The sequence below is a fragment of the Dama dama genome, chromosome 23, assembly GCF_033118175.1.
Source record: "Dama dama isolate Ldn47 chromosome 23, ASM3311817v1, whole genome shotgun sequence".
Taxonomy (NCBI): domain Eukaryota; kingdom Metazoa; phylum Chordata; class Mammalia; order Artiodactyla; family Cervidae; genus Dama; species Dama dama.
Window position 1 is genome coordinate 55251319 of NC_083703.1, and position 26512 is coordinate 55277830.

Genomic DNA, 26512 nt, shown 5'->3' on the forward strand with positions numbered 1-26512 from the left:
TCCATTGGGTAACAGAGACTGATGCAAACCACAGAAAATGCCTCCCCCACCTCCCCCGCATTGAGGCCCAGGAAGAGGCTGCCAGCCAGGGGCAGTGCAGCCAGTGAGAGACAAGTTTACGACCCCCAGTACAAGCATGACATGAGAGTCAGACCTCAGGTCTGTTCATAAGAGCACGCGGACTGTGGCCTCTGGTAGGTTTGTCCCATCACTGGGCACAGAAGACTCCAATGACAAAAGGACCCCTAAAGCTAGCTAGAAACATGGAGGGGGGGACAAAAAGGGACAACCTCTCTGTTGTATGAACATACAATACTATACACAGCACCAAATATGTCACACCATCAAAGCGCCACCTGGCACCAGCATGCACGCTCGGTGTCCTACCCCGCATGAAATGTGCGCGCTTCACAAGCAGACGCTGCGTGAGGCAAGGGGCAGCCTACAGGTCACAGCCCCTCAGAACTGTCATTGGCCTGTCCATCCTGGGCGGACATGCCACCTCAGGATTCCTCACAGATGTGGGTTCTTCACTGCTGGTAATTTCCGTACTGGCCCTGCAAGAGAGCAAGACATAGATTATAGCCCAACAGGTCTGCGTGAGAGGGTCCACACCTGAGGATGAGACAGATCCCACCCCAGCCCACACCCAGGATGAGAGGTGGACAGGGCATGGTTGGCCAGCGACCAAATGCCTCAGCCTGTTTCCATGAGGCAGGTGGGTAGCTGATGTTCTGGAAGCCACCATCCAGGCTGAGATGACTGACTTAGGTCAGTGGATGGAAGAGGTTGGCCTACGTGGTCACACAGTAGCTGACCGCGCTGCGCCTGGGCCAGGTACCCCCGACACATCCCCACTGGACCCTGCCATGAGCAGGTTTGGGACGGGCTCCCCAGGCACACTCCCCTTGGCACTGCTTCCCACACGCTCACCAGAACGTTCCAAAAGCCAATAAGATTTGCTCCCCTAGTGACTCTGCCCTGGGCTTGTTTACTTCCTGTTGAAAACTCGTTCTCTACGGATAACTGGCTCATTCTGTATCTCTCTTTAGGGAGCAGGGTGAGAAGTATTTAAACAATGAGATACAGGACCTTACCTATTCAGGTACCAAGAGAAAAACATCCCTAATCCACACAGTGCCTTAAGGTTTTATTAGCCATGTAAATGGTCATTAGCGCCTCTGACCTACCACATAGTCACTGATGGATAGTCACCTCTTGCCCGGGACTATCCTCCAAGGAGACTGCAGAGTGCCCAGGACCGATCTCCTCCCACCTACTGCCCTGCTCCTTCCCCAGACAGGTCCGACTGTGACAGGCAAGATGCAAGCTCTACAATCTGCCCAGGTGCCATAACCTGAAGGCACGCCACGGACACTGACGCTGCCAGGCATGAGGGAAACATCCGAGGTGTGAACGGACGAGACTCCAGGTGAGTTTAGGACACAAAGAGCCAGCTGTGACTGACCGAAGTGGCAATTTTTAAAATCCTTACAGGCTCAGAGAATTCATGTTCCGGAGGAACCTGGGGAGCCAGCCTGTCCCATTTTATTATTCCTCGTGGCCACAGGGGAAACTTTTGTCACATGTGATGCACAAGGCGGGGCGTGGGTCTGGAAACGGGCAGAAGGCTTGCCTGCTCGTAGCCATAAGGCCGCTGCTGCTGGGCGGACGGGCCCGTCTGAGATGCTCGGTAGCTTCCGTACTGCTGGCCTTGTCCCTGCTGGTAGCTGGAGTACTGTGAGGGGGCGCCCTGGGCGGGCCCTGGAACACAGCAGGATCCGTGAGATCACCCCCCCAACGCCCTCTCCCACAGGTCCTCCCAAGCCCTTGAGACATGCGTTTGTGCTAATTCAGTCGTGTCTGACTCTTTGCAACCCCATGGAATGTAGCCCGCCAGGCTCCACTGTTCATGGGACTCTCCAGGCAAGAATATTGGAGTGGGTCGCCATGTCCTCTTCCAAGGAATCTCCCCGACCCAGGGATCCAACCTGCATCTACTGTGGCTCCTGCATTACAGGTGGATTCTTTATAGCTGAGCCACTGGGGAAGCCCCTGAGACATCGGCACCCGTTTTTCCTCCACATTAAACCTGAGCAGTGAAAGCACCACAGCTGGCGGCCACCCCTGCTACATCCGCATGGCTCCAGCTATGCCCCCCCACATCCAGACAGGGACTGGGGGCCACTCTCAGAGCGCTAGACCTGCTTCCTGGGACCAGTTTACACAGTCACAGTTATCACTGTAAACACAAGTTAAATGCACAGGAAATGGTGAAAATACATGCAAGACAGTGATGGTGCCTTGAAGCCTAAGTGGACAGTGTAGGTGGAATTGACAAAGGCTGAGGAGTTTTTCCAAAACCAGCTGCTTCAAGGGCTGGGACAGGGGAAATGCTATGGTCCCAGAAAGAAGCACATGCCCAAAGCCAAAAGCAGGGGGCACGTCCAAGAGCCATAGGCACCAACCCAAGCTCCCGAGAGGCAGGGCTGAGACAGCTTGAACCGTAAAATAAAGAAGTTTGTATCATAACCCGATGTGTAACATCAGTACCTGTGAGCACCTACCAATAGAAATATATGATCAATAACTAAGTGAACAGGGGAGAAGACACCTGTCTTCCCTGGAGAAGACTTCCCGGACAATCTATGTGGATGATACCTCCTCAGGTGGGGATGGACCCAGTGACACCACAGTCTGGAGGACGGGATGGAGGGAGTTGGGCAGTGGGAAGGCCTGGCAGGCGCCATGAACCACATGACCACGGTCAGCCTCAGCAGAGGCAAGTCACACCCATGGGAGGGGATATGAAGACACTTCCCCACCATGGTCTTCTTTTCAGAATCCAGACAAAGCCAGCCTGATGGAGGGTCTACAAAGTGCCTGCCCAGCCCTCTTCAAAGTGCCAAGGTCAGGAAAGACAAGGCAAGTCTGAGCAACTTGCAACCCAAGGAGCTGTAGGACCCCAGACAGTTCAGGACAGGAAAGGACATGAGGTAGGCCCAAGAGATCTGAAGAAACTGGGTTCAGTCCACGGCCACGCACCAGTGCTGGTTTCTTAGCTGTGACCACAGGGCGCTAGGAACAGAAGAGGTTAGCCACGGGGTACCATCAGCTCTCCCCACAGCTTTTCTGGAAACCTACAGCTGTTCCAAAATAAGAAGTGTGCAGGCACCCATTGAGTGACCACATTCCTGCAACCCCCCCACCTTACCGTAGCCTTGCTGTTGTCCGGGGTAGCTCTGCTGGTTGGGGTACTGCTGTTGGGAGTACGTCTGCTGCTGGGCTGTGCCCTGCTGGTACCCTGTCTGCTGCTGGCTGTACTGTGAGTTTCCTGCAGAGGGAAGTAGACGTGAGCTTGTTTCCAGAGAGCAACGGCAGCTCCGTTGTCCCCCAAGGTGTGGGCTACTTTGGCTTCCATAGATTGACTCTACTGTTCCAGTACCTTTTCTTTACCACAACAATACAAATTACTTTATTATACTTCTCTCTTACTATCTGATAGAAATACAAAAATACAGCCAAAATAAAAAGATTATTGCAGTTAAAACAAAGCCCGATACCAGGGCTTTGAGGTCCTGATCCCGGGGACTGGTGGCCTTATTTGGAAAGACGGTCTTTGCAGATGTAATTGTTAAGGGGAGGCCATACTGGATTAGACTGGGCCCTAATCCAGTGTCCTTATAAGAAGGAGATCTGGACACACACACAGGGAAAGGCTGTGTGACTTCCACAGTTCAAAGGGACCCCACACGTTTCAGTGCAGTTTCGTTTTACAGAGAAATGTGCAAGCCAGTTCAGACCTGTAATGTGTTTTTCCTCTGACTTCATGGATGAAAAGATGCAGAAATTTGCCTCTGTATTCTTCATCTATATGTGGGTATAGTCCCAGAGATGTTTTAGGTTCCTTTTTTCTTTTTTTTCCCAAAGAAAATGCCTTAATTCTCATTTTCAAAAATCTTAACTAGCCAGCCAGAACCCATGCTAAAAGCCTCATTTTTGGAAGAAAGCTCATGGTAAAATTTGAGAGAGTGGTAAGCATATTAACAAATAGTTATCAAGGGTTAAGAGCGAATGTAAACAACTATTTAAAAATCCCACGCCTACAATGGAAAAGAACCTAAAAAAAGTACATATGTATATATATATATATATATATATATATATATATATATATATATATATATAACTGAGTCACTTTGCTGTACACCTGAAACACGACACTGTCAATCAACTATATTTAAATAAAATTTTAAAAATCAATAAAAATTAAAAATATTTCTACAAAGTCTTCCTAACACAGGTCACAAGAGTTTTAGATTGGTGTAGAGATTAAATGCCATTCAGTTTTCATAGTGCCTTTATACAAAGACCAATTTAAGCCTAGTTTCATTGTTTTCTTTTAAATAGGGCTTTGCTCTTCAACACCACAGTGCCTGCCCTTTAACTTACAGTATATCGGGTCCTACTTTGCATAAGACCCCACCCTCTAACAGGAGCAGCTGGAGGCAGGGGGCCCAGGAGTGTTTACTCCTCTGTGGCATCAGAGAGCCAGTGAACAGCCTGCCCAGAAAGGAGAGCTATTTGTTGTTTTGTTGTTGTTCTTTAATGAAAACATATTCTGGAAGTAAGAGACAGAGGCACCGTCACAAGAGGCCAGGTTATGAACAATGGAATCCAAATAACCCATTTTTCTACATTATTTTTCCAGTTGTAAATAACTTTCCTCTTCTAGGAGTTGTAAATTGTAAGTATTTAAAAACTGGGATCCTAATAATGTACATTAAAAAATAACAGCTTTATTGAGAGCAAATTCATGTGGAAAGGCTTAAAACCCCACTAGGAAGTCCATTTCCAGCTGCACACAAAGAAAAGGAACATGCTCTGTAATATGGGCAAACTTTTCTCCAAGGTGGGCTCTGAGGAGCCTGCCAGGTCTTTTTAAAAAATTATTTGTTTATTATTTGGCTGAGCCAGCTCTTAGCTGTGCTGTGGCATGTGGGATCTTTAGTTGTGGCAGGTGGGATCTAGTCCCTTGACCAGGGATCGAACCTGGGTCTCCTGCACTGGGAGTGCGGAGTCTTAGCCACTGGACCACCAGGGAAGTCCCTCCTGGGTCTTTCTGACTGATCACCATCTAAGGAAACACCTTGACCTCTGCTCCCTCCTCACAACCATGGCCAGTCCCAGCAATAATGGCCAATGGGACAGCCAATGGCCAAGGAGGTGTCAGCAACTGGTGGAGATGAGGGTTCACTGTCCTTGTGTCTCCTGAGAAGTACATCAGAGACTTGGCAGGTTTCTCCAGGGCTGCAGAGTTTCGGGGCCCATCTGCACGTTCTCATGTCTTACAGTCCCTGTTCTCCTCCTGTGGTAACAGGTAAAGGGGCTAATTTACAACAGCAGCCGCTGAGGCCTGGACACAGCAAGTGTGCAGTGAGTAAGAACGCAGCGCAGATCTCACGCACCCAGAAAAACCTTCCCTTGACCCAGGGCCAAACCCCAGCAGAAGATGGGCTGGTTTGGACAGCTCTGAAACAAGAGGCAGGACTCTTTGAACATGCCTGAGGGATTCTCAAGAGGGTCTTGTGGGAGCAGCAGAGCCAGGGAGCCCAGATTCTGCCCTTCCTAGAACAACCCGGGGCTTTCCCTCCACTGGGGCAGAGACTACAACTTCCCTTGTTTTTCCACTCCTTTTCATTTGTTTCTATCTTTAAGACTATTGCGACAATCTATGATGTGGCCATGAAAAAAGGAAACATTCATTGGTGAAAGAAGAGGCTGGTGTTAATAAATGTGGCAGGAATGTGGCCACAAAACAAAGGAACAAACCCATGATGGTGACTTGTCTATAAAACCTTGTCGTCAAGCACAGATGAGCCTTGGGGCCTGAGTGGCAGTTGTCTGGGGCAGAGCCACCCTGCTGTCCCGAATGCCCACCCACAGTTACCATTGCCATCGGGAGAAACTGAGAATCGACCCGAGGACTGGGGGTGGGGGGCAGATCTGCACAGCCACAGGGTTAGTGCTTTGATTTTCAACGACAGCCAATAATGTTTAATATTTCGAAGTTTGACTTCTAAATGGACAGATACATTGATGCAATCTGAAATCTAAAACCAAACCCAGTCCACCTTGGAGAGGTCCATGGCCCGCCTGCACCACCCACCTGGCCTGGCCTTATCACCCCCGAGTCACTTCCATCACTGTCCCCAGTATTTCTCGTCTGTCTTTGGTGAGTGGGTGTGCTCTTAGCACTCGCTGTTTTGCACAGAAGGCAGCATCCAGACACCCTGGTGCTGCACATCTGGTGTGACCCGGGGGACCTGCCACAGCAGTGCTCTGGACACGTCACAATGGACACTGGCTGTGTCCAGCCTCTGCTCCTGCAAACCTCATGGAGAGGAAATGCCCGTGGGACACCAGGGTTTCCTTGGAGGGCTCTGCAGTGGCCCTGACAGCAACCCTGTCCCATCCAGCTGAGTTTGCTGTGCCCGGGGCCACTTCTCGGCACCTCTCACTCCAGAGAACCCGCAGGGCGCCTGCCTCCTGTGAACAATACCAGGACCAGCCACCCGTGTCTCTTGAGGTTCCTCATTTCCTTGGGGGACAAAGCTAGTTATGGCAAAGTCCTTTACGTCGGTTTCAAGCCACCCCTTATCGCCCCCGCCCAACACTCCTGCCTTTTTCAGAGCACAGACCACTCCTCTGAAAAGAGACACCCCCACCTCCCAACCTAAAAAAGACCAGGCAGGTCACCCACCAAGGCGTGGCCAGTACCGTGTGTGGTCCTGTGCGGGGGTCACTAACCAGGTGGAACAAAATGTTTCCAGATCCAGGAGGAAACCATGCCGTCTGCTACACCTGCCCTAAAAGAAGTCACTGGATGTTTTAGCAAAGTCCTCATCAATTATGGAGGGTGAGCGCTTGTAACCCAAAGCGAGGGTACAAACTGCACTTGAGGCTTTGACAAGCCGGCCCTGGTGAGCAGCTGGAAGGCGGGTAGGGGCTCCTCCTGAGGAGGAGGCTGAGCCCAGCTTTCCCAAAGAGGGAGGGGAGAGAGGGAGGCAGTGTTTCCTGGGGACAGATGGTCAGTTCAGGAAGATGAAGGCTCTGGCGATGACGCTGTAACATCACAGTGTGCACTAGTGCCACTGAAGTGTGCACTTAACAATGGCTAAAACGGTTACGTTATGTGTTTCTACAATTAAAAAACGGTCACCCCCAAAGTCACATTTTCTAGTTACTCATTCCATTTATATCATGTCTTTTCGTTCCTGGGCCACTGGCAGCCCTGACATTGTCCCCACTCCTGACCAGCAGACTGGGGGCCCTGGATTACATCACCCATGAGCTTATTAGTGGCCCCTCTCCTCTCAGGGCTTCCTGGGGGCAGCAGGAAGTCCTTTCCAGGGCCAGCTGGCACCCAATCAGTTTGGCCACATCACCTTGGCGGCTCTATCAGCACCCGCCCGATTTCTGCAGGCCCTGTGCACATTGGGCTTGGAGCTCACAGCCAGCTGCCTTACCGCCCTCGTAGTAGTGCTGCGTGGAGTCCTCAAACGACCGGTCGTAGGTCTGCTCTGTGTAGGACGCCGGCTGGTAGGCATAGTCGCCGTGTCCTGCAAGGAAACGAGAAGCCTAGCGTCAGTGGAGGTCCTGGCTTCCCAGACCCGGGAAAGACCACATGGACTCAGCCATCAGGTCAGGATGGCCTGCCACTGGATGTGGGTCCCGTGTCCTAGACAGAGCCCGTGGGGGCGCTTCCTGCTGTCTGGCAGCCGAGGTTCCTTTAAAGTGCAGATGGCCACCTGCTCCTGGGGCCAATAAGCCAAGGTTTACAAGGCATACTTGGTGCCCCATGTCTGACACACATATGTCCATTAACTCTTAATGTCGCTATGTGGTCACCATCCCGCCACCGGCTCCCATGAGAGTGCATGACCCCTCTGGTCTTGGCCACCTCCCCACCGCCCACTGCCTGACCTGGTCACACATCCCTGCATGGGGTCCTCTCCAAATCCCACCTGTCCTCTGTAGTCACTTTAAGCCATCTCCACAAACCTTGATTTTAAAGATGCCGGAACGGTGACATGGAAAAGGAAAATAACCTGCAGAAGTTGTAACTGAGCAGCTGGGAGGTGGGTGTTACGGGACATACAGTTGGCTCAGGTTTGTCACGTTCCTGAAGGCACTTCACCATGAGCTCATGTCCATCCTTTGGACAGTTATGTCCATCCATTCAGAGGACTGTGCCCCAGCCCCAGGGAGCCCAGTGCCAGAAGCTTCTCTCAACAGAGACTAGCCCCTACCCTCAAAGGGAACTCTGGGTGCTTCGCTGGTGGGGGCGCTGGGGCTGAACTGGGAACAGCTGGGAAGTGGGGACAGATGCCAAGGAAGTGGGCCTCACCATCGGGGTAGTACTGCTGGCTCATGGGCTCCGAAGCGGCCTGGCCGTGGCCGTACTGCTCACCGCCGTAGTACTCCTCCTGGCCCAGGTACTGCTGGGACGAGCCTGGGGGAACAGTGCTGATGTCACCTCCCCGAGCCCCAGAACCTCCCAGACGGGCCCACTCAGAGGACACCCCACCAGGCCCACCCAGGGGACATGGGGCCCTGCTGCATGTCCAGCCCCCAGGAGCCAGGCTTCCCACAGTGGCCCTCCCCTCACCGGTTCCCTGTACCAAGGGTGGCCTCACCTTGCTGGGAGGGCCGGTAGGGCGCCATGGGCCGCTGCCCCATCACGCCGCCCCCCTGCCCGCTCTGGCCCATCATGGCCATGGACTGGCCCTGGTAGTGCTGGCTCCCGCCCTGCGCCGCGCTGTAGTGAGACGAGGCTGCCTGCTGGTGCATCATGGACACTGGGGGACACGACAGACCCCAGTAACCCAAGCAGTTCCCGGGTGGTGCCTCCCCCACCCCCAGACTAGCCTGCACCCTCACCCCAGGCTGAAGCTTCTACAAGGTCCCCCCCAGGGGGCCACGTCACCCTTCCTGCCAAACTGCCTTTGGGTAACTCATAAAATGTGAAACGGGGCCCCCACTCTGGTCCCAGAGAAGCCTGTGGCCCTGCCCTCCCCAGACTGTAGCCTCAAAGAGCCCTGGGGGGGCCCCGCCTGCCTGTCCTTTCCTGCCCCCCCCCCCGCCGCTCGGGACCCTCCAAGCAGCGCTGTCCAGCACAAGGTATGTGAGCCACATCACAGAATGAAAAGAAACAGGTGAAATCTATTTCAGCAACATTTTATTTGACTCAATATATCCCAAATAGGTTGTTTTCATAACATAACAAGCAAGGAGAAATTTCGTACCCTCTGTTCCTGTTCTAAGCTTTCAAACTAACGGGGCACCCCAGTTTGGACGCAACGCTTCCTGAGTGCTCAAGGCCCCAAGGTGCCCAGCAGGGCTCCCGCCACCCCTCAGCATGCCCTGCGTGCCTCCTGCCTGTGGAAGCCCTACCCTGTCCTCCCAGCACGGGGTGGGGCATGCCACCACCCTTCAGAGCCTCCCCTGAAGCTGTCGTGGGAGCAGCCAAGCCCCCCTCCCGCCGGGCCTGTACCCACCAGCGCCGCCCCTTGGGAAGCTGCCAGAGGAGGGGGCCATGGGCAGAGCGGAGCAGTACCTGGGTTGGACTGCATGTTGATGTTGGCCCGGGACACATAGTTGCTGATGGCGCCCTGGCTCTGCAGGGGTACACTCTGCGAGGCAGGGCCTGAGTGGCTGTAGCCGGGCCCTGAGCCGTGGCCGCTGCCCGACATACTCATAGAGGTGGTGGGCAGCGTGCTCTGCGCCGTCTGCTGCAGGGACACGTGGTTCGGACCTGTGGTGGGTGAGGGGGTGTGAAACCCACAGAAGACCGGCTCTGAAGAACCCCCCCACCCCGCTGAGCTTCCTTCATGTGACTGTGCAGGGGGGAGGCTGACCATGGTCAAGCACACAACCAGCGAAGGAAACGGCCTGCTTCCCATCACGTTAATCAACCGTCCCAATGGCTGCTACTGACTCTCAACCCAAGAACAGGACACCTGTGCACTCAGGTGACCAGGTGACGCATGCCGATTTGCAAGGTCACAGTCAATCTGGGGCTGGAACAAGGGCCCTACCCCAACCCCTGTCACCCGCGCACGTGTGCCTGCAGCAGGGCCTCTGGGAAGAGGGGGTCTCCACCGCAGCACCAGCCACTCGGGAGCCCAGTCGGTGACCCGGTTGTTTCCCGGAACCAACCCGAGCCCGACGCGCCAGGGCTGCTCACCGTTGCCGATCTGGGCCTGCATGAGGGAGGACGGTGGCAGGCCGGCCCCGATGGCATCGCTGAGGCTACCCTGCGAGTGCAGGCCCTGGGCCGAGCCGCTCTGGGACAGCCCTCCCGGGCCCAGCGTCATGCTCTGCGTTGGCGGCTGTGGCAACAGGAAGGTCACCGGGAGGAGGGTTAACGCGGAGAACGGCCTCTAGACCGTCTCATCCAGGGACTCAGCCACCCCAAGACCTGTAGCCACATTTGCTGGCTGCCTGGCAAACGTCTCTAAGACAGACCACCACTCTCATACAGCTGGACAGCTTAGGCCAAGACAGAAATGCTACTCCAAGTGTTCCCCGAGCTTATCAACACACACTTTGAGGTTCAAAGCTGGGCCCCCCTTTCCTGGGACTCAGGGAGTTGCTTCACCAGCCCCAGCTGCGTCCACCTCACCTTCTCCACACCCTTCCCCACCCGCCTTGGTCTCAGCTGGCTGGGGTCTCTGTCCCTGGTAGCCCCGAGTCCTTGCACAGTCTGTCCTGTGCTACAGTCTCAGGTGGCCAGGCGCCCTGCTCCTCCTCCACCCCCAGGGCCATCTCTGATCACAGGACTAAAGATGGAGCTTCCAAGTGACCACCCCCCCCGACCTGGGCACCCTCATCTCCCAGATCTGAACCAGATAGTTCTGCAGCTTTGGACCAATAGTGTCTATACCCTCCCCCCCACCAGCCTTGGTGGGCACTCACGGCGGGCAGCAAGGACTGCATGTTCTGGTTGGAGTCTGCGATCGTGGCCAGGTAGACCAGGTTCCGGTGTAGGATCTGCTGGTATCTGCAAGTGGGGGCCTAGGTGAGGGGAGGAGCCTGCCCAGCCCTGCAGCCAAGCCCTGGGGTGGGGCGAACGGGCAGGTGGCACAGCGCTCTGCAACCCAGAAAGGGCCGGGGGTGGGGAGGGATACCCCGACCTGGGACCACTGAGTCTGTTCAGAGGATGGAGGTGGGGGTGGGTCAGAGGGACTTGGGGGCCAGGGAGATGCAGGAGGGGCTGTCAGGGGGCGAGCCTCATCGGTGGACCCTGGCACTTGGCTCACTTGATACCCCAGCCCTCGAAGAGGCAACAGCATCTATGACAGCAGTTTGTGAGCCCACTCTGCACCCAGCCCTGGGCCCCACAGTGGTCCCTTCTCCCCTACACTTGCATTTCCCTCCAAACCCGCCCACCTTTCTGTGGGGAGCCACCCAGGGGAGCCGACTCAGCAGCTTAGCTGACCCTGCGGCCCCACTCGCTCAGGCCACCAAGCCCCAGAGGCGGCTGGGAGGGGTGCAGGCAGTGGGGCCACTCACTGGGTGCACTCAGCCGTCTTGCCCTTGCTCTGATAGTCCAGGATGCACTGGATCAGGTGGTGGTTCTCATCCAGCATCTGAAGGAGAAGCAGACGTGAGCGTGGGAACACAGTGTGTTTTCGGGTAGTCTTCGAGGGGGCTCGAGGGCACCATCCCACAGCTCATGAGGCCCAGTGTTGCCATCAGCAGAGCTGCCCCCTCACAGCCCGAGCCAGCAGGGCCCAGCACTTTCCACATCCCTGGGCCAAGCCCGCAGCCCTGCAGGGCCAGGGTCCATCACACCCAGCCCCACCCAGACAGGTCCCAGGTTCTCTGCAGAGGAAAACCCACAGCCTGCAGGACCTGTTTTCCAGGATCCTTGAGGGTGGATCGGAGTCTGGAGAGCATGAAACCTGCAAGTAACGGCCATGTGGTGGGGATGCCTAGGGGAGGCATTCTCCAGAATGGCCACTTGGGGACAGCACCTGGGGTGGCCCTGGAGACCAGGAAACGAAAGAGGCTGCAGAAAAGGTCACCACGTGGGAGTGTGGGAGAGGCTCCCAGAGACCAGCCAGGAGGCCCTGCGTAGACACTTCCCATCCGGACGTGGGGTGGAGATGAGGGCCTTGCCCTACCCGCTCAGCCCCTGAGCCTTTGGGCTTGGCTTCTCTTGCTTGGTTTTTTTAGTTACAGCCTCTTTCTCTTTGCTGGGCTGTTTTCCCCACGCTGGAGATGATGTGCCAAATTCTGCCATTCCCATGCCGGCGGCGAAGCGGACCGAGATAGGGAGCCACAAAGGGGCGCTGTGGGCCGGGGCTGCCTGCAGAGCCCAGCGCAGGCAGGCTATTAGACCCACGGGGACTGGACATCCCAGCCATTTGCCCAGGAAGTCTTTCCCAGATTAATTAAGAAAGGAAAACAACCACAGAAGGCCGTGTCCTCTCCCTCTCAGAGCCGCCCCTAGAAGGCTCCACAGGCTCTACCTCCTAGGCTCATGTTGCCAGGCCAGAATCCTCTCCCAAGGTCACATGCTTCACATGAACCATAAGTCCATTTCAGCATCCTTCCTATCTGCTCAGAAAAGGGGGGATGCTAAGTGCTCAATGTTGGGATAACTTATGCAATGACAGGAAGACCATAGGATGAGACGTTAACCAGCTGTTAGGAACATTTTTGTAGTTCTAATAACTATGAGAAAATGTTACACTGTTAGGATTTTTTATTTTTTGTTAGGATTTTTTAAAAACAAGGTACTATCTCACTTCATGGAAAGCAGAAGGGGAAAACGTAGCAGCAGTGACAGATTTTATTTTCTTGGGCTCTAAAATCACTGCACACGGTGACTGCAGCCATGAAATGAAAAGACACTTGCTCCTCGGAAGGAAAACTATGACAAACCTAGACAGTGCATTAAAAAGCAGAGACATCACTTTGCTGACAAAGGTCCATATAGTCAAAAGTATGGTTTTTCCATTAGTCATGTATGGATGTGAGAGTTGGACCATAAAGAGCGCCAAAGAACTGATGCTTTCTAACTGTGGTGCTGGAAAAGACTCATGAGAGTCCCTGTGACAGCAGGGAGATCAAACCAGTCAATCCGAAAGGAAATCAACCCTGAATATTCATTGGAAAGACTGCTGCTGAAGCTGAAGCTCCTATGCTTTGGTCACTTGATGCGAAGAGCTGACTCACTGGAAAAGACCCTGATACTGGGAAAGACTGAAGTCAAAAGAAGAGGGAGGCAGAGGATGAGATGGTTAGATAGCATCACCAACTCAATGGATGTGAGTTTGAGCAAACTCCAGGATAGTGAAGGACAGGAAAGCCTGGTGCATTGCAGTCCACGGGGTTGCAAAGAAATGGGCTTCTTAACGGAGGCTGACTTCTGTTGTTGCGTCTCACAGGCTTAGCAGCTCCATCTTCCTGGATCAGGGATCAAACCTATGTCTCCTGCATTGGCAGGTAGATTCTTAGCCAGTGGCCCACCTGGGAAATCACTGAAGGAGACTTTCTGAGAATAATCAGACCCTGGGAGAGACTTCCTGAGGTGGGTGACCCAGTTCTGACTGAGACGTTCTGAGGAGGGATGACCTGATCCTGAGGTGGATGACACTCCTGAGGGGAGATGGCCCAATCCTAAGGGAGACTTCTTGGAGAGGAACGCCCCAAATCAGACAGAGATTCCCTATGGAGGGACAGCCTGATCCATGGAAAGGATTTCTGAGGAGGGATTATCCAACTCCCAGGGAGACTTTCTGAAGAGAATGACCTGCTCTGAGGGAGATTTTGGAGAAGGAACGACCTGATCCTCAGGGAGACTTTGTGAGCAGGAATGACCTAACCCTGAGGGAGACTATCTGAGGACGAGTGTCGGGATTCTGAGGGAGACAGTCTCAGGAGGGATGACCCGATCCTCAGGGAGACTTTCAGAGGAGGGATGATCTGATTCAGGAGACTTTCTGATAAGGATAATCAGACCCAGGGAGAGACTTCCTGAGGCGGGATGACTCAGTTCTGACAGAGATCTTCTGAGGAGGAAAGACCTGATCTTTGAAACACTTCCTGTGGAGCGACGACCTGATCTTGGGTAAGCCTTTGGAGGAGAGATGATCTGATCCTTAGGGAGACTTGGAAGAGGAATGACCCAATCCTGTGGGAGACTTTGTGAGGAGGGATGAGTGGATCCAGAGGGAGACCTTCTGGATGAGAAATGAGCCAATGGGGAATCTTTCAAAGGAGGGGTGACTCAGTCCTAAGGGAAGCACTCTCAGGAGGGATTAGCCCACCTGAAGGGAGACTTCCTGAGGATTGAAGACTCCTGAGGAGTTATTATTACATTATTATACATTATCTGAGGGAGCTTATGAATCCTAAGAGACTCTATCAGAGGAAGAATGACCTGATCCTGAGGTATACTTTGTGAGATGGATTACCTGATCCTCAGGGAGACTTTCTAAAGAGAAGACCAATTGCCTGGGAAACTTATAGAGGTGATGACCTAATCCTGACAGTGACTGCCAGAGGAGTGACTACCTGGTCCTGAGGGGTGTCTTCTCAGGAGAGATAACTGGATCCTAAAAGGGCACTTCTGAGAAGAAATGAGGCAATCCCAAAATATCCTGGGGAGCAACAACCCGATCCCAAGGGAGACTTAACATACTTTCTTAACACAAAAAGGAAAAGGCATCTTCCACACTAATTGAGTGCAATGTGTCTGTGTTACTTGTATCCGACTCTTTGAGATCCCATGGACTGTAGCCCGCCAGGCTCCTCTGTCCACAGGATTCTCCAGGCAAGAATACTGACATGGATTGCCAGTCCCTCCTCCAGGGGATCTTCCTGACCCAGGAAGTGTATCCAGGTCTCCTGCATTGCAGGTGGATTCTTTACCATCTGAGTCACCAGAGAAGCCCTATTGAGTGCAACTGACTCATAATCTTCAAAACGTCAAAGTTTTAAAGACCAAGATGGACTACGAATTCCTTACTGGAAAACTGAATATACGTGACTTGGGATTTTCTTTTTCTATGAAGCACATTTTTGGCATAAATGGGGAATTAGAATTAGGTCTACAGACCAGATAACAGTCCTGTGTCCATGTCCATGCCCACATTCCCATCTCTGTTCTGTGGTTATGTCTTTGTCTTTAGGAAAGTGATGCTTGGACATTTAGGAGTAAAAGTCAGTTTGCAAATCTCAAACAATTCTGGCAAAAATAATATTTATACACAGGGCAGGGGGGCAGAGAGAGGACGAGAGAGCAAATGAGGCAACATGTTAACTTGGGGAAATCAGAGGGAAGAGAATATGGGAATTCTTTCAAAGGTTCATGTCTCACACCCCTTTTTTCAGGAATCTGTAAAATGACATGGTCCTATAAAACAAGGGAGCAAATGGCAAAAGGGGAAGACCTCAGACCAACAAAGAGGCCTAAAGAATGGGGACCATGATGGAGGGAAACCTGGAGAGGCCCAAGAAGAGTAGCACTGAGACCATGAACCTGACAGATTACCTGAGCTGAGGCTTCCATGACTGGGAGAAAGTCTAGGATAAAGTAGTGAGAAATGATTTAAAAGAAAGTGAGATTGCCAACTCCAGGGGGAAAAAAAAAGACTGGACAGGAAAAATGATCACACACAAGATCGTGCATGGAACAATATTTACACTATCACAACCAGAGGCGGATCAACCAGCAGGGGGCCATCCTGGGGCAATTGGAGCACTTGTGTGTGGTGGAAGAGGGAGCACGAAAACGAGCCATGAACCCCTTTGCTATCATCTTCATGTGAGAGCAAATGTCAGGGACTGAATATCTGATGTCCCCCTAAAACTCCTGTGTTGAAGCCCTAACTCCCAATGTGATGGCACCTGGAGGCAGTACCTTTGGGAGGTGTTCAGGTTTGGATAAAGTAATGAGGGCAGAGCCCCCATCACGAGATCACTGCCCTGGCGAGAAGAAAACACCAGAGCTTCCTCTGGGATGAAGACAGCAAGAAGGTGGCCGTCCACAAACCAGGGGGCAGATCCTCGCTGGGAACCAAATCTGCCACCACCTTGGTCTCAGACTTTCAGCCTCCCGGTTGTGAGTGGACTGAGTCAACAGACAATGCTTAAAGCTAAAATCATTCAAGAAGCAGCCACTTGGTTTAGCAATGGTGAGGGCAAGTGGTGTTGCTGGGAGGTGGAAACCAGCATGGTGGTGGAAGAATGACCCTGAATTTCTAATACAAGCCTCACAGCATGATTTGATTCTTTACGTGCAGGTGTGGTTTTGATGAGTGTAAAATCTAACCTTAAAACAAGAAGTAAAAAAAAAAAGGAAAAAAAAAAAGAAGTAAATGACCAGAGGGAAACCCTGGCTCACTCCAGATTGGAGATTACAGAGATTTTATTTCCTACGAAAGTCACTCAGTCGTGTCCGACTCTTTATGACCCCATGGACTACACAGTTCATGGAATTCTTCAGGCCAGAAAACTGGAGTGGGAAGCCTTTCCCTTCTCCAGGGGATCTTTCCAACCCAGGGATCTAACCCAGTTCTCCCAAATTGCAGGCAGATTCTTCACCAGCTGAGCCACAGGGGAAGCCCAAGATTACCGGAGTGGGTAGTCTAGCCCTTTTCCAGCGGATCTTCCCAACCCAGGAATAGAACTGGGGTCTCCTGCATTGCAGGTGGATTCTTTACCAACTGAGCTATCAGGGAAGCCCTGATATTTTCTGATGGACTGGAAATCCATCGGGGTCTCCCTGCGAAGGTTCATATCCTGCTAACTACATGGTGGTTATCTGTGAATCAGTTCCTTCTTATTTCCTATATGTGTTCATTAAAATTTCTAAGAGAGGCATTTGTTACTGTTATCATTTAAAACATGATTCTATTATCTTTAAGCTTCTTTTTTTTGGATCTTTTAAATTTTCATTTAACTTTTTCTTTAAAAAATTTTTTAAATTTTATATTGGAGTATAAATGATTTACAATGTTGTGTAAAAGGTGATTTTAAAGAGTCTGGGACTGCCGGGGCTGGATGGGTCCAGGGGTTCACTTGTTCTTTTTCCTACCAGTGTGTGCATGCTAAGTTGCTTCAGTTGTGTCTGACTCTTTGTGACCCTGTGGACTGTTGCCCCCCCAGGCTTCTCAGTCCATGGAATTCTCCAGGCAAGAATATTGGAATGGGTTGCCATTTCCTCCTTCGGGGAATCTTCCTGACCCAGGGATCAAACACTTGTCTCAGGCATCTCCTGCAATGGCAGGGGCATTCTTTACCACTAGTGCCACCTGGGAAGCCTCTTTCTCTACCTAGTGTGTGTCTAAAAAGTGTGTATCCTTAATACAAAGTTGAAAAATAAAGACAACACTTACACTGACAGGGGGATTAACAATCTATTTCACATATTTATTGCTGTCTTCTGAGCTTTCTCACAGGAGATTCTGTGTCTTCCTGCACCAGAGGGCATGCCCCTTGCTCTCTGCGCTCTTGGGAAGCCTGGTATTCATAGGTTCAGGGGGATGGTACAGGTGATGTCACAGAGAAAGGAGCTGGAGACTCGTGAAGTATAAGAGCTGAAACTCAAGTGCCAGGCGTGGCCCAGGGCCTCTGGAGGCGAGAATCCTGGGGTAGACAGTAGAGAAGGTGGCAACACCGTTTGAAGAAGCTGGCGCTCAGCATTGAGGGCCACGACTGCCAAGTTGATAGTGAGATCCCATCTCTGAAGGCCTATCCTAGACTCAGGCAAGTGTGACAAGGAGATGGCCAGACCCCACCCTTGCTTGCGATGGAGTGGGCAGTGGCAGTAGGCGGCCGGAGTCAGGGCGAGTCGGCCATGGGCACACATCTGCTTGGTGCCACAGGGCGGCTGTGTGTCAACTGTGATCTTGACAGCAGGGATCCAGGAGCACGCAGCAGTGACGTCTGAGCCATGGCTGGAAAGCCGACCAGGAACACACAGGTGGAGATGAAGGCAGGGCAGCCCGAGTGGCAGGGGTGGCCCAGGCAAAAGTGTGGTAGAGCAGGGCACATCCGAAAGCAGAGACAGAAGTTTCAGGAACGTGGATAAGAGGATGCAGTGGAGACGGAGAACCGTGGAGCAGCTGGGGGAGGCCGAGGCCTGTGCCCAGCAGAGGGTGACCCACTGAACCGCAGCCTAGAGGGACTGCAAAGGCCAACGGGACCAAGGTCATGGGACACAGGGCACAGCCGTTACCTGCTGCGTGTCACAAACGTCCCCGTGCCCCGTGGTGAAAACAGTGGCTTCTTAGATCTCATGATTCTGGGCCGTTGGGGCGGTCTGCTGCAGGTCTCTCCTGGCCTCAGCTCTGGCATCGGTGGGGCCTCCTTGGCACATGGTCACCCTGGTGGTCTCAGGCCCCGGTGGGTAGCCGGAGAGCACAGGTCTCATTAAGCCTCTGTTGTGCTGGCCGCTGTTTCAGCGGTCAGAGCCCCATGAAGCAAAGCCTGGGGCCGCCGTGGGGCGGGGGGAACACGGGCTCAGAGCGGGGGTGGCCCCACTCAGCTGTTGTTTCTGTGACAATCCACCACAGGCTTTACCAGGGACTGGACCTGGCTTCGAGGGAGGTGATGACCGACCTGGCACTCTGCTGCCCATGGGCCTGCCTGGAGGTGAGGACACAGGTGATGAGGCAGGGCTGGGCTCAGGGGGCCACTGACGCCACACGTGGGGTCCTGACGGGTGGGTGAGGGATTGAGGATATCAGAAATTTGGGAAGGGGAGGGACTAGGGGCCCTAGAGCCCCCAAGAGAGCAGGGTACAGGGACTGGAGCCATCAGAGAACCCTGGAATAGGGGCCACAGAGGGACCTGGAGGCCCTGAAACTTGCTGCCAAGGGGGGATCGGGTCACCCCACAATGGGCAGAAGGACCCTTCACAATGTCCTTGTGGCTGTTCTTGTAATTAACAAAGGCTGTACCCTCGATGTGACTTAGCAGCAGCAGCAGCAGTACCCTCGAAATGGGAAAAAAATTCACGGATGTGCTGAAGTCCAGGGGGAGGGTGGGCCTCCCACCTCCAACCTCCCACCTCCCACCTTTGGCTGCCACTCCAGCCAATCTCAGCTGGTTTGGGAAGCATCTCCCTGTCCCTGCTGTGCACACATGGGGAACATTTCCGTCCCACTGGTCTCCCACCGTCCCTGTCTCAGAGACTGTCCCGTATCAGCCACAAAGTTCCCCCCTTGTTGTTTCCTAAGCACCAGAGAATTCCACAGAACAAACACGGTATTCAGGGGCTTCTGTGGCTACAAAAGAGACTGCAGAGCATGCCTCCACACGTGGGGTCAACTCCATGTGAGATAATTCCTGGGAGCCACCTGAGCTGTGGGAGGGACGACTGGAGAGCTGGGTAAGTGTCCCCAGTGGCCGACCCTCCCGCCATGGTTCTCAGGGCAGACGTTTTGCTAATCCATCAGGGCTCCTTCCCGCCAGCACACAGGCAGCTGCCACGCAACCACCCTGGAGGATAAGTAGGGGCCCCCAGGCCACAGACCTGGCTGATGGATGCCAACAGGACCCTCTTCCAACAAACATCTGCCTGATGGGACAATCTGTGAATCAGATGTGTGGGTTTCAAAAAACCCCAAACCTTACTCCTATGGTGTCCTTGGGAGGGGCTGGCCCGGCTCTGTGGTCCTCCCTCTGTGGCTAACACGTGTGTTCAGACTCTAAGGACATGGTAAGGCAAATTAACATGGTTGTAGTTGTTCAGTTACTCAGTTGTGTCAAATTCTTTGCAACCCCATGGACTGTGGCATGCCAGGCTTTCTTGTCCTTCACCATCTCCCGGAGTTTGCTCAAACTCATGTCCATTGAGTCGATGATGACATCCAACTACCTCATCCTCTGTCATCCCCTTCTTCTCCTGCCTTCTATCTTTCCCAGCATTAGGGTCTTTTCCAGTGAGTCGGCTCTTCACCTTAGGTGGCTAAAGTACTGGAGCTTCACCTTCAGCATCAGTCCTTCCAAAGAATATTCAGGGTTGATAACCTTTAGGATTGACTGCATTGATTTTCTTGATGTCCAAGGGACTCCCAAGAGTCCTCTCCAGACTACAATTCGAAAGCATCAATTCTTCAGTGCTCAGCCTTCTTTAAGTCCAACTCTCACATACATGACTACTGGAAAAACCATAGCTTTGATTATACTGATCTTTATTGGCAAAGTAATATTTATGCTTTTTAATATACTGTCCAGGTTTGTCATAGCTTTTCTTCCAAGGAGCAAGCATCTTTTTATTTCACGGCTGCAGTGACTTCACTGTCCACAGTGATTTTGGAGCCCAAGTAAATAAAGTCTGTCACTGTTTCCATTGTTTTCCCTTCTATTTGCCATGAAGTGATGGGATGAATGCCATGATCTCAGTTTTTTGAGTGCTGAGTTTTAAGCCAGCTTTTTCACTCTCCTCTTTCACCTTCATCAAGAGGCTCTTTAGTTCCTCTTCGCTTTCTGCCATAAGGTTGGTATCATCTGCATATTTGAGGTTGTTGATATTTCTCCCAGAAGTCTTGATTCCAGCTTGTGCTTCATCCAGCTCATCATTTCTCATGATGTACTCTGCATATAAGTTAAATAAGCAGGGCGACAGTATACAGCCTTGATGTATTCCTTTCCCAATTTGGAACCAGTCTGTTGTTCTATGTCCGGTTCTAACTGTTGCTTCTTGTCCTGCATACAGATTTCTCAGGAGGCAGGTAAGGTGGTCTGGTATTCCCATCTCTTTAAGAATTTTCCAGTTTGTTGTGAGCCACGTTAATGTGCACGCAGCTGCAAACACATGTCCATCCTCCTCAAGGACATGGGGCCCGCACATTATTCAGTCACCGCCACTCTGCCCTGTGAGCCTGGCTCCCTTCCCTCTTCACAGGACCCTGGACTCCTGCGGTTTGGGATCACCTGCCCTTCAGAATCTACTCTTCGCTTTTGCTCAATGTCAAGAATACCATCAAAAGGCTGAGACCATCACTTACTTACAAGATGGCTTGCCTTACTATACCAGGCAATCACGGGTTACCACAAGTGCAGTTGAAAGGACCCAACCATGTCATCTTCCTTAAAACAAGGAACCCGAGGCCTGGAAGTGGGGGTGGGGGGCGCTGGGCTGTGAACTGTCATAGCTCCACCCTCACTGCTGACCCCATGGCCCACTGCCCATCCACCAGCCCTGCAGTCCCAGCGCAATCACCCATCTACTCAGGAGCTGTGCTGGCCAAGGGGGTTGGGGCCACATTTCAGGAGCCTCAGCTGCACAAACATCCAGCACCTTTGCCCTGGGGCCTTCTGACTCCTGTCATGTTCATGCAGCAGGGCACACAGTCATGGTGCCTGCCAGAGATCAGGCAGTCCAGACTGGCCTGATGTTGCCCACATCCTGCCACTTGGGGACATCAGCTAGGTCCCCTCACTGCGGGGGTGAGAGGGCGGCTTCTACTCAAAGCCTGGGGACTGCATGGATGCTGTCATCCAACTCCCAGCACAGGGCCCACCGGCCCAGGGAGCGGGCTGGGGCAGAGAGCCGGGGCCACGAGCAGGGCACAGTGGGGACACCTACTAGTGAGTGTCAGAGGGCCCCTGGCTACCTCCCCCTCCCTCCACCTCCAGGCTCTGGAAGAGAGACACAGCCCTGAGGAGGCAGGCTTGCGGAGGGGTCGGGGGTGGGGCCTGTACTTTATCCAGAGGCTTCCATCCTCCACCAGGGGGCTCCCAGGACAACATCTGGGTTGAGGCAGTGCCTGGGCAGAAGGGCAGAGACCAGGCGGTGGCTGTTCCCTCCCTGAGAACACCTATAGCGGATGCACTCAGAGCCTCCACAGGGCAGGTTCAAGTGTGCTCAGGGGCAGCACCCTGCCTCCCCACCCAGGGCTGGTCCCAGAGACCACAGTGAAGGGACACCACCATTCCCACCCCAGGAGACCCTTCCCAGGCCTCTGCTCACTGGGGAGAAAGTGCTTTCGGTAATTACTGCCTGAGATGATCAATAGCAAAGCTCACAGGAGGCTCCGAGTCCCCAAGACCCTCTCAGTTGTGAATTTTAAAATGGCCAATCTACCTCCCCCATGAATTAGCCTACATTTTTAAGGCAAGTTTCAGGTCTGAGAGAGTAGAGGGCACCCCCCTACAATGGGTCACCCCTTACCCCTGTGCCCCCACCCTGCCCCTGGGCACAGAGGTCCTTGCGGCCGGGCAGCCACCCTGCTGGTCTCTCTCCCATGCCTGACCTGTATCAGCAAACACGCCAGCTGCCTACCCCTCCATGAGCTCCCACGGAGCCTGTCCCGCCTGCACAAGGTGCTTGGGTGCAGAGGGACAAGACGCTACCCCCGCTCTTCAGCTAAGGAAACAAGCTAAGGAAACCAACATAAACAGTGATGATAAAACCTCACATTTATTAAGCAACTACTATGTACAAAGCAGCAAGGAGGCACCTACACATCGGCTAAGGCAAAGCAGCCAAGGGCCCCTCCAACATGCCCCAGCCCAGCCACACAGGCTGCAGAGACGGCGGCACCCCAACCCCCACCAGTGACATCCAGAGCAGCTCAGGGCGGGTCCTGGCCTATAGGTCAGCTGGCCAGGTACAGAGCCACTGGCTTTTCCTGGGGACACTGTCCACCTCCACCTCAGACCCTCTGGCCAAATCATGTCCCCCGTGGTTCTCACCTGGGTTGAACCTGCCCTCACACTACGCTTGGTCACGGCAAGCAAGACCACTGAGTGCATGACTAAGGCACCCCTAATCAGGGTGGCCCTTCCAGCCCTGCTAGTTTTGGTGCCTGATGTGAAGAGCCGTCTCATTGGAAAAGACCTTGATGTTGGGAAAGACTGAAGGCAGGCAGAGAAGGCAGCAACAGAGGAGATGGTTGGATGGCATCATTGACTCAACAGACATGAGTTTGAGCAAATTCTGGGAGATGGTAAAGGACAGGGACGTCTGGCATGCTGCAGTCCAAGGGGTCACAAAGAGTTGGACATGACTGAGCCACTGAAAAACGCCTGTTCTGCTCCCTGCAGACCACAGGCGGGACCACTGGTGACTCTCAACCTTTGAGACCCTTCCTATCCCCACTCTTTGGTCCTCCTTGTCTGATACGCCCCCGCCCCCTGTGTCCTCCTTTAGGAGTTGAACTGTGTCCCTCAAAATTACCTGGTCAAGTCCTAACTCCCAGTATCTGGGGCCATGGCCTTACTTGGAAATAGGGGCCTTGGAAAAGTAATCAACTTATATTTGAGGTCACATGGATTAATGTGTTAGTTGCTCAGTTGTGTCTGACTCTTTGTGACCCCATGAACTGTAGTCCATCAGGCTCTTTTGTCCATGGGATTCTCCAGGCAAAAATACTGAAGTGGGTTGCCATTCCCTTCTCCAGGGGATCTTCCCGACCCAGGATTGAACTCAGGTCTCCTGCGTTGCTGGCAGATTCTTTACCATCTGAGCCAACAGGGAAGGATTAGGGTGGACCTTAAACCCCACACCCGGTGTCCTCATGAGAAGAGGGAGATTGGACATAGACACATAGGAAGGGGCCAGGTGAAGATGGAGGCAGAGGTCAGGATTATGCATCTACAGGCCAAGGAGCTCCAAGGACCACCAGCAATCGCCAGAAACTCAGAGAGAAGCCTGGAATAGATCCTGCCTCGGAACCCCAGAAAGGAAGCAACACTGCCAACACCATGACTTTGGATTTTCAGCCCTTCAAACTGTAAGAAAATTCATTGCAGCTGTTTTAAATGACCCTGTTTGTGGTAATCTGTTATGACAGCCGTAGGAAATGAATACAACTGCCCATCCCAAACGCTTGACTGATGGAACCAGGGTCACAGATGCTCCAGCACATGGTAGGCACTGACTGTGCTGGACACTGTGCCAGCCTGGGGACACAATAAGAACCGGTCAGCAACACAAAAACTTGGGAGCCCAAGTGACATGTCAAAGTGCTGCACTTACCACATTACTGCCAAGGGTGTACAAGGAAGGGGCATTTCAGGGGGGCCTTGAAGGTTGAGTAGGAGTTTGTGTGGCAAGCTCCTGTCCAAACATACTCTAAGGACAAGAGTGTACTTCCTGCTGTCTCTCTACCAAGCAGGCTTCTGAGGAACCCCTGGCTTTTTCTCAATGCTCTGAGCATGAGCACATACTGTGGACACAGCTCATATGAGTGCAGAACATGTATTTCTGATGCCCTCTCACAATACCAGTAAGAGAGCCCTGCGTATATATATTGACAAAACACCAAGGTGAATACACAGACTGCTAGTCCTATCAGGTCAAACCAGATGACAGCCTAAGCCGAAGACCCACCTCCAACAGTCAGCAGGCAGACATTCTGCCCTGCGATGCGGTCTTTCTGATCTGATGTTTGGGAGCAGTGCTCAAACACACACTTCTCCCTAGAGACTTGCAAAGTGCAAACGACTGGATGAATGCTGACGCCAAGGCAGCTTCAGGAACCGTGGCTACACTTGTCACACTTAGCTCCAAACACCAGGGTCCTCAGAGCCTCTTGGGCTGCCAACATGTGTGTCTGGGTCACATGCTTGACTCTCTGCCCCACCAAGGGTCCCACATGGGGTGTCACTGTCAGGGCAGACCCTGGAGTTGCTGTCCAGGTGTGACTCCTGGCCCCACCGTGTACCAGCAGGCACTCAGCCTCCCTATACCTGTCTCCTGATCTGTAAAATGGGGACGATAGTAACTCGAGACATTAAACGAGCTGAGACCTACAAAGCCCTTAGAATAAGGCCAGTAAGCTCCCCATAAGGGTTAACCAAACAAATAAGAATGCTCTGTTTTTAAACCTGTATTTCTCCTGCTTAAGTCCTCTCTTCCCCATTTAGCATTTATGAGGCTCCTCCTTTGTCAAAACCAATCACGACAAAAGTCTCAAACAGTCAAGAGGCTGAGGACAAGTCCACCAGGTCCCTGCAGGCCATCAAAGTCAATCCCTTCAGGGGAAAAACAGGCTCACAGAAACCAAGGCATACTGCAGAGGACCACAGGTTAGAAAAGAAAGTAACATAGCTGTCAAAAACACCAAGAAAATTCAAGTGGGAATGACTAACACCCTCTTTCTTCTAAGCTTATCTTCTAAGGAAAAACAGTAGGAAAACTGAAATCTTCATTTTCACAACTTAAGGCTTTGTTAAAGTTGCCCCCAAACCAACTGGGAAGGTTATCTCTAGAAAACCACAAGGCCGAACTTAAAGAACGTGGGCAAGGCTGTAAAGCGAATGTGTAAAGTTTCTGTTAGGTGAGAGACTGGCTAGGTGTCACACTGAAAGACAATTTGACACGCGAATAAGGGCAGCAAGGTTTGGCCGGCAGGTCGTCCCCGGGGTGTAGCGCGCTCCTTGAAGGGCTGCGGGGCTGCTGGAACTGCGTCCCACCCTCTGGATGCGCCCCTTTGTGCATCGGAGTGCACTTAAAGGGGGCAGTAGGGGCCGGCTGCTGGGACCTATCCCTGTCGCCCCGTGCACCCCTCGACCAGTCAAGGTACGCGTAGGGGCCAGGGCCGCCCACCACGCAGCGCCACCGCTTTCGCCAGCGAAGCGGATCCCTTGTGCACGCGGGGTGGCCGGCGGACACCACTCAGTGGGCGGCTGGTCCCACCGCCCTGCACCCCTGCCCACGGACCGTGGCCCCAAAGATGGTGAGTCACCACTGTGCCCGCGCGGCCCGCAGTGGATCCCGGGTTGGATCCGAGGATACCAACCCACGAGCAGCATCTTTCGGACACCACCCCTTGAGCAGTCTGTTCCGCCACACTGCGCCCCTGCCCGCGGCCCCTGGTCCCGAAAGCGGCGGGTCCCCACCGTGCCCGGCGTGGCCCAGGGTCGTTCCCGGCTTGGATCCGCCGACACCACCCCACGGGCCGCCCCGCGCCCTACTCACGGCCCACGCGCGCCCCCGCCCAAGCTGGCGCACGTCGGCGGCCAAGCGTGCGCGGGGCCCCGGCGGGGTCGCTGCGGTCGCCTGCGCCCCGGCTTTGTTCGCGCCCCGCGCCCGCCGGCTACCCTCGACCCTGCCGGGCGCCCGCCCGCACCCCGCGGCTCCCGGGCTCCGGCCCGGGGCTCCCAGCCCACCTTCTGGATGGTTTGCTGCGTGACCTCGCCTTTGCCTCTCGGCCGGGCGGACGCGAAAGCCACCGACATGGTAGCGGGCGCTGGATCAGCCCTAGATCATCGGGGTTTATTCTCCGGCTGCGATCGGCAGCCGGAGGCGCTCATTCTCCGCAGTCGCTGGGGGGCGGGGGGCGCGGGGGGAGCCGCGTTGTGGGCTCGTCCGCCCCGCCACTGCCGCTTCGCCCTGAAGCCCGCCGCGCCCCTATCCCGTGCGCCGCCTCAGCTCGAGGCGGAGCCCCGCACGGCGCCCCGGGGCGACCGCTTCGCGCCCCGCGCCCGGCCCGCCGCCGCCGCGCCACCCCCCGCGCCCGGCCGCCGGTGGTTCGGCCGG

At 53.7% G+C, this 26512-nt stretch overlaps 1 protein-coding gene across 1 annotated transcript; it reads right to left on the bottom strand.

Annotated features, from left to right (window-relative positions):
* Positions 1-420: 420 nt before the first annotated feature.
* SS18L1 (SS18L1 subunit of BAF chromatin remodeling complex) lies at positions 421-26304 on the bottom strand. The gene is made up of 11 exons (XM_061126891.1): positions 26143-26304; positions 11578-11654; positions 10981-11065; positions 10250-10394; positions 9620-9817; positions 8700-8861; positions 8411-8515; positions 7530-7622; positions 3215-3334; positions 1637-1764; positions 421-557 (listed from the first exon to the last, which is right to left on the bottom strand). The coding sequence occupies exons 1-11, from the start codon at positions 26209-26211 to the stop codon at positions 531-533; spliced, it is 1209 nt and encodes a 402-aa protein (XP_060982874.1). The 5' UTR covers positions 26212-26304; the 3' UTR covers positions 421-530.
* Between the last annotated feature and the right edge of the window lie 208 nt (positions 26305-26512).

What these genes read in the sequence shown, in the direction of transcription:
- SS18L1 (XM_061126891.1), bottom strand. Translation starts at nt 26,211, where the DNA reads ATGTCGGTGGCTTTCGCGTCCGCCCGGCCGAGAGGCAAAGGCGAGGTC. An exon ending in AAGACGGCTGAGTGCACCCA is followed by an intron (nt 11,066 to 11,577) that starts GTGAGTGGCCCC and finishes CCCCACTTGCAG; the next exon opens with ATACCAGCAGATCCTACACC. An exon ending in TGCAGTCCTTGCTGCCCGCC is followed by an intron (nt 10,395 to 10,980) that starts GTGAGTGCCCAC and finishes CTGTTGCCACAG; the next exon opens with CCGCCAACGCAGAGCATGAC.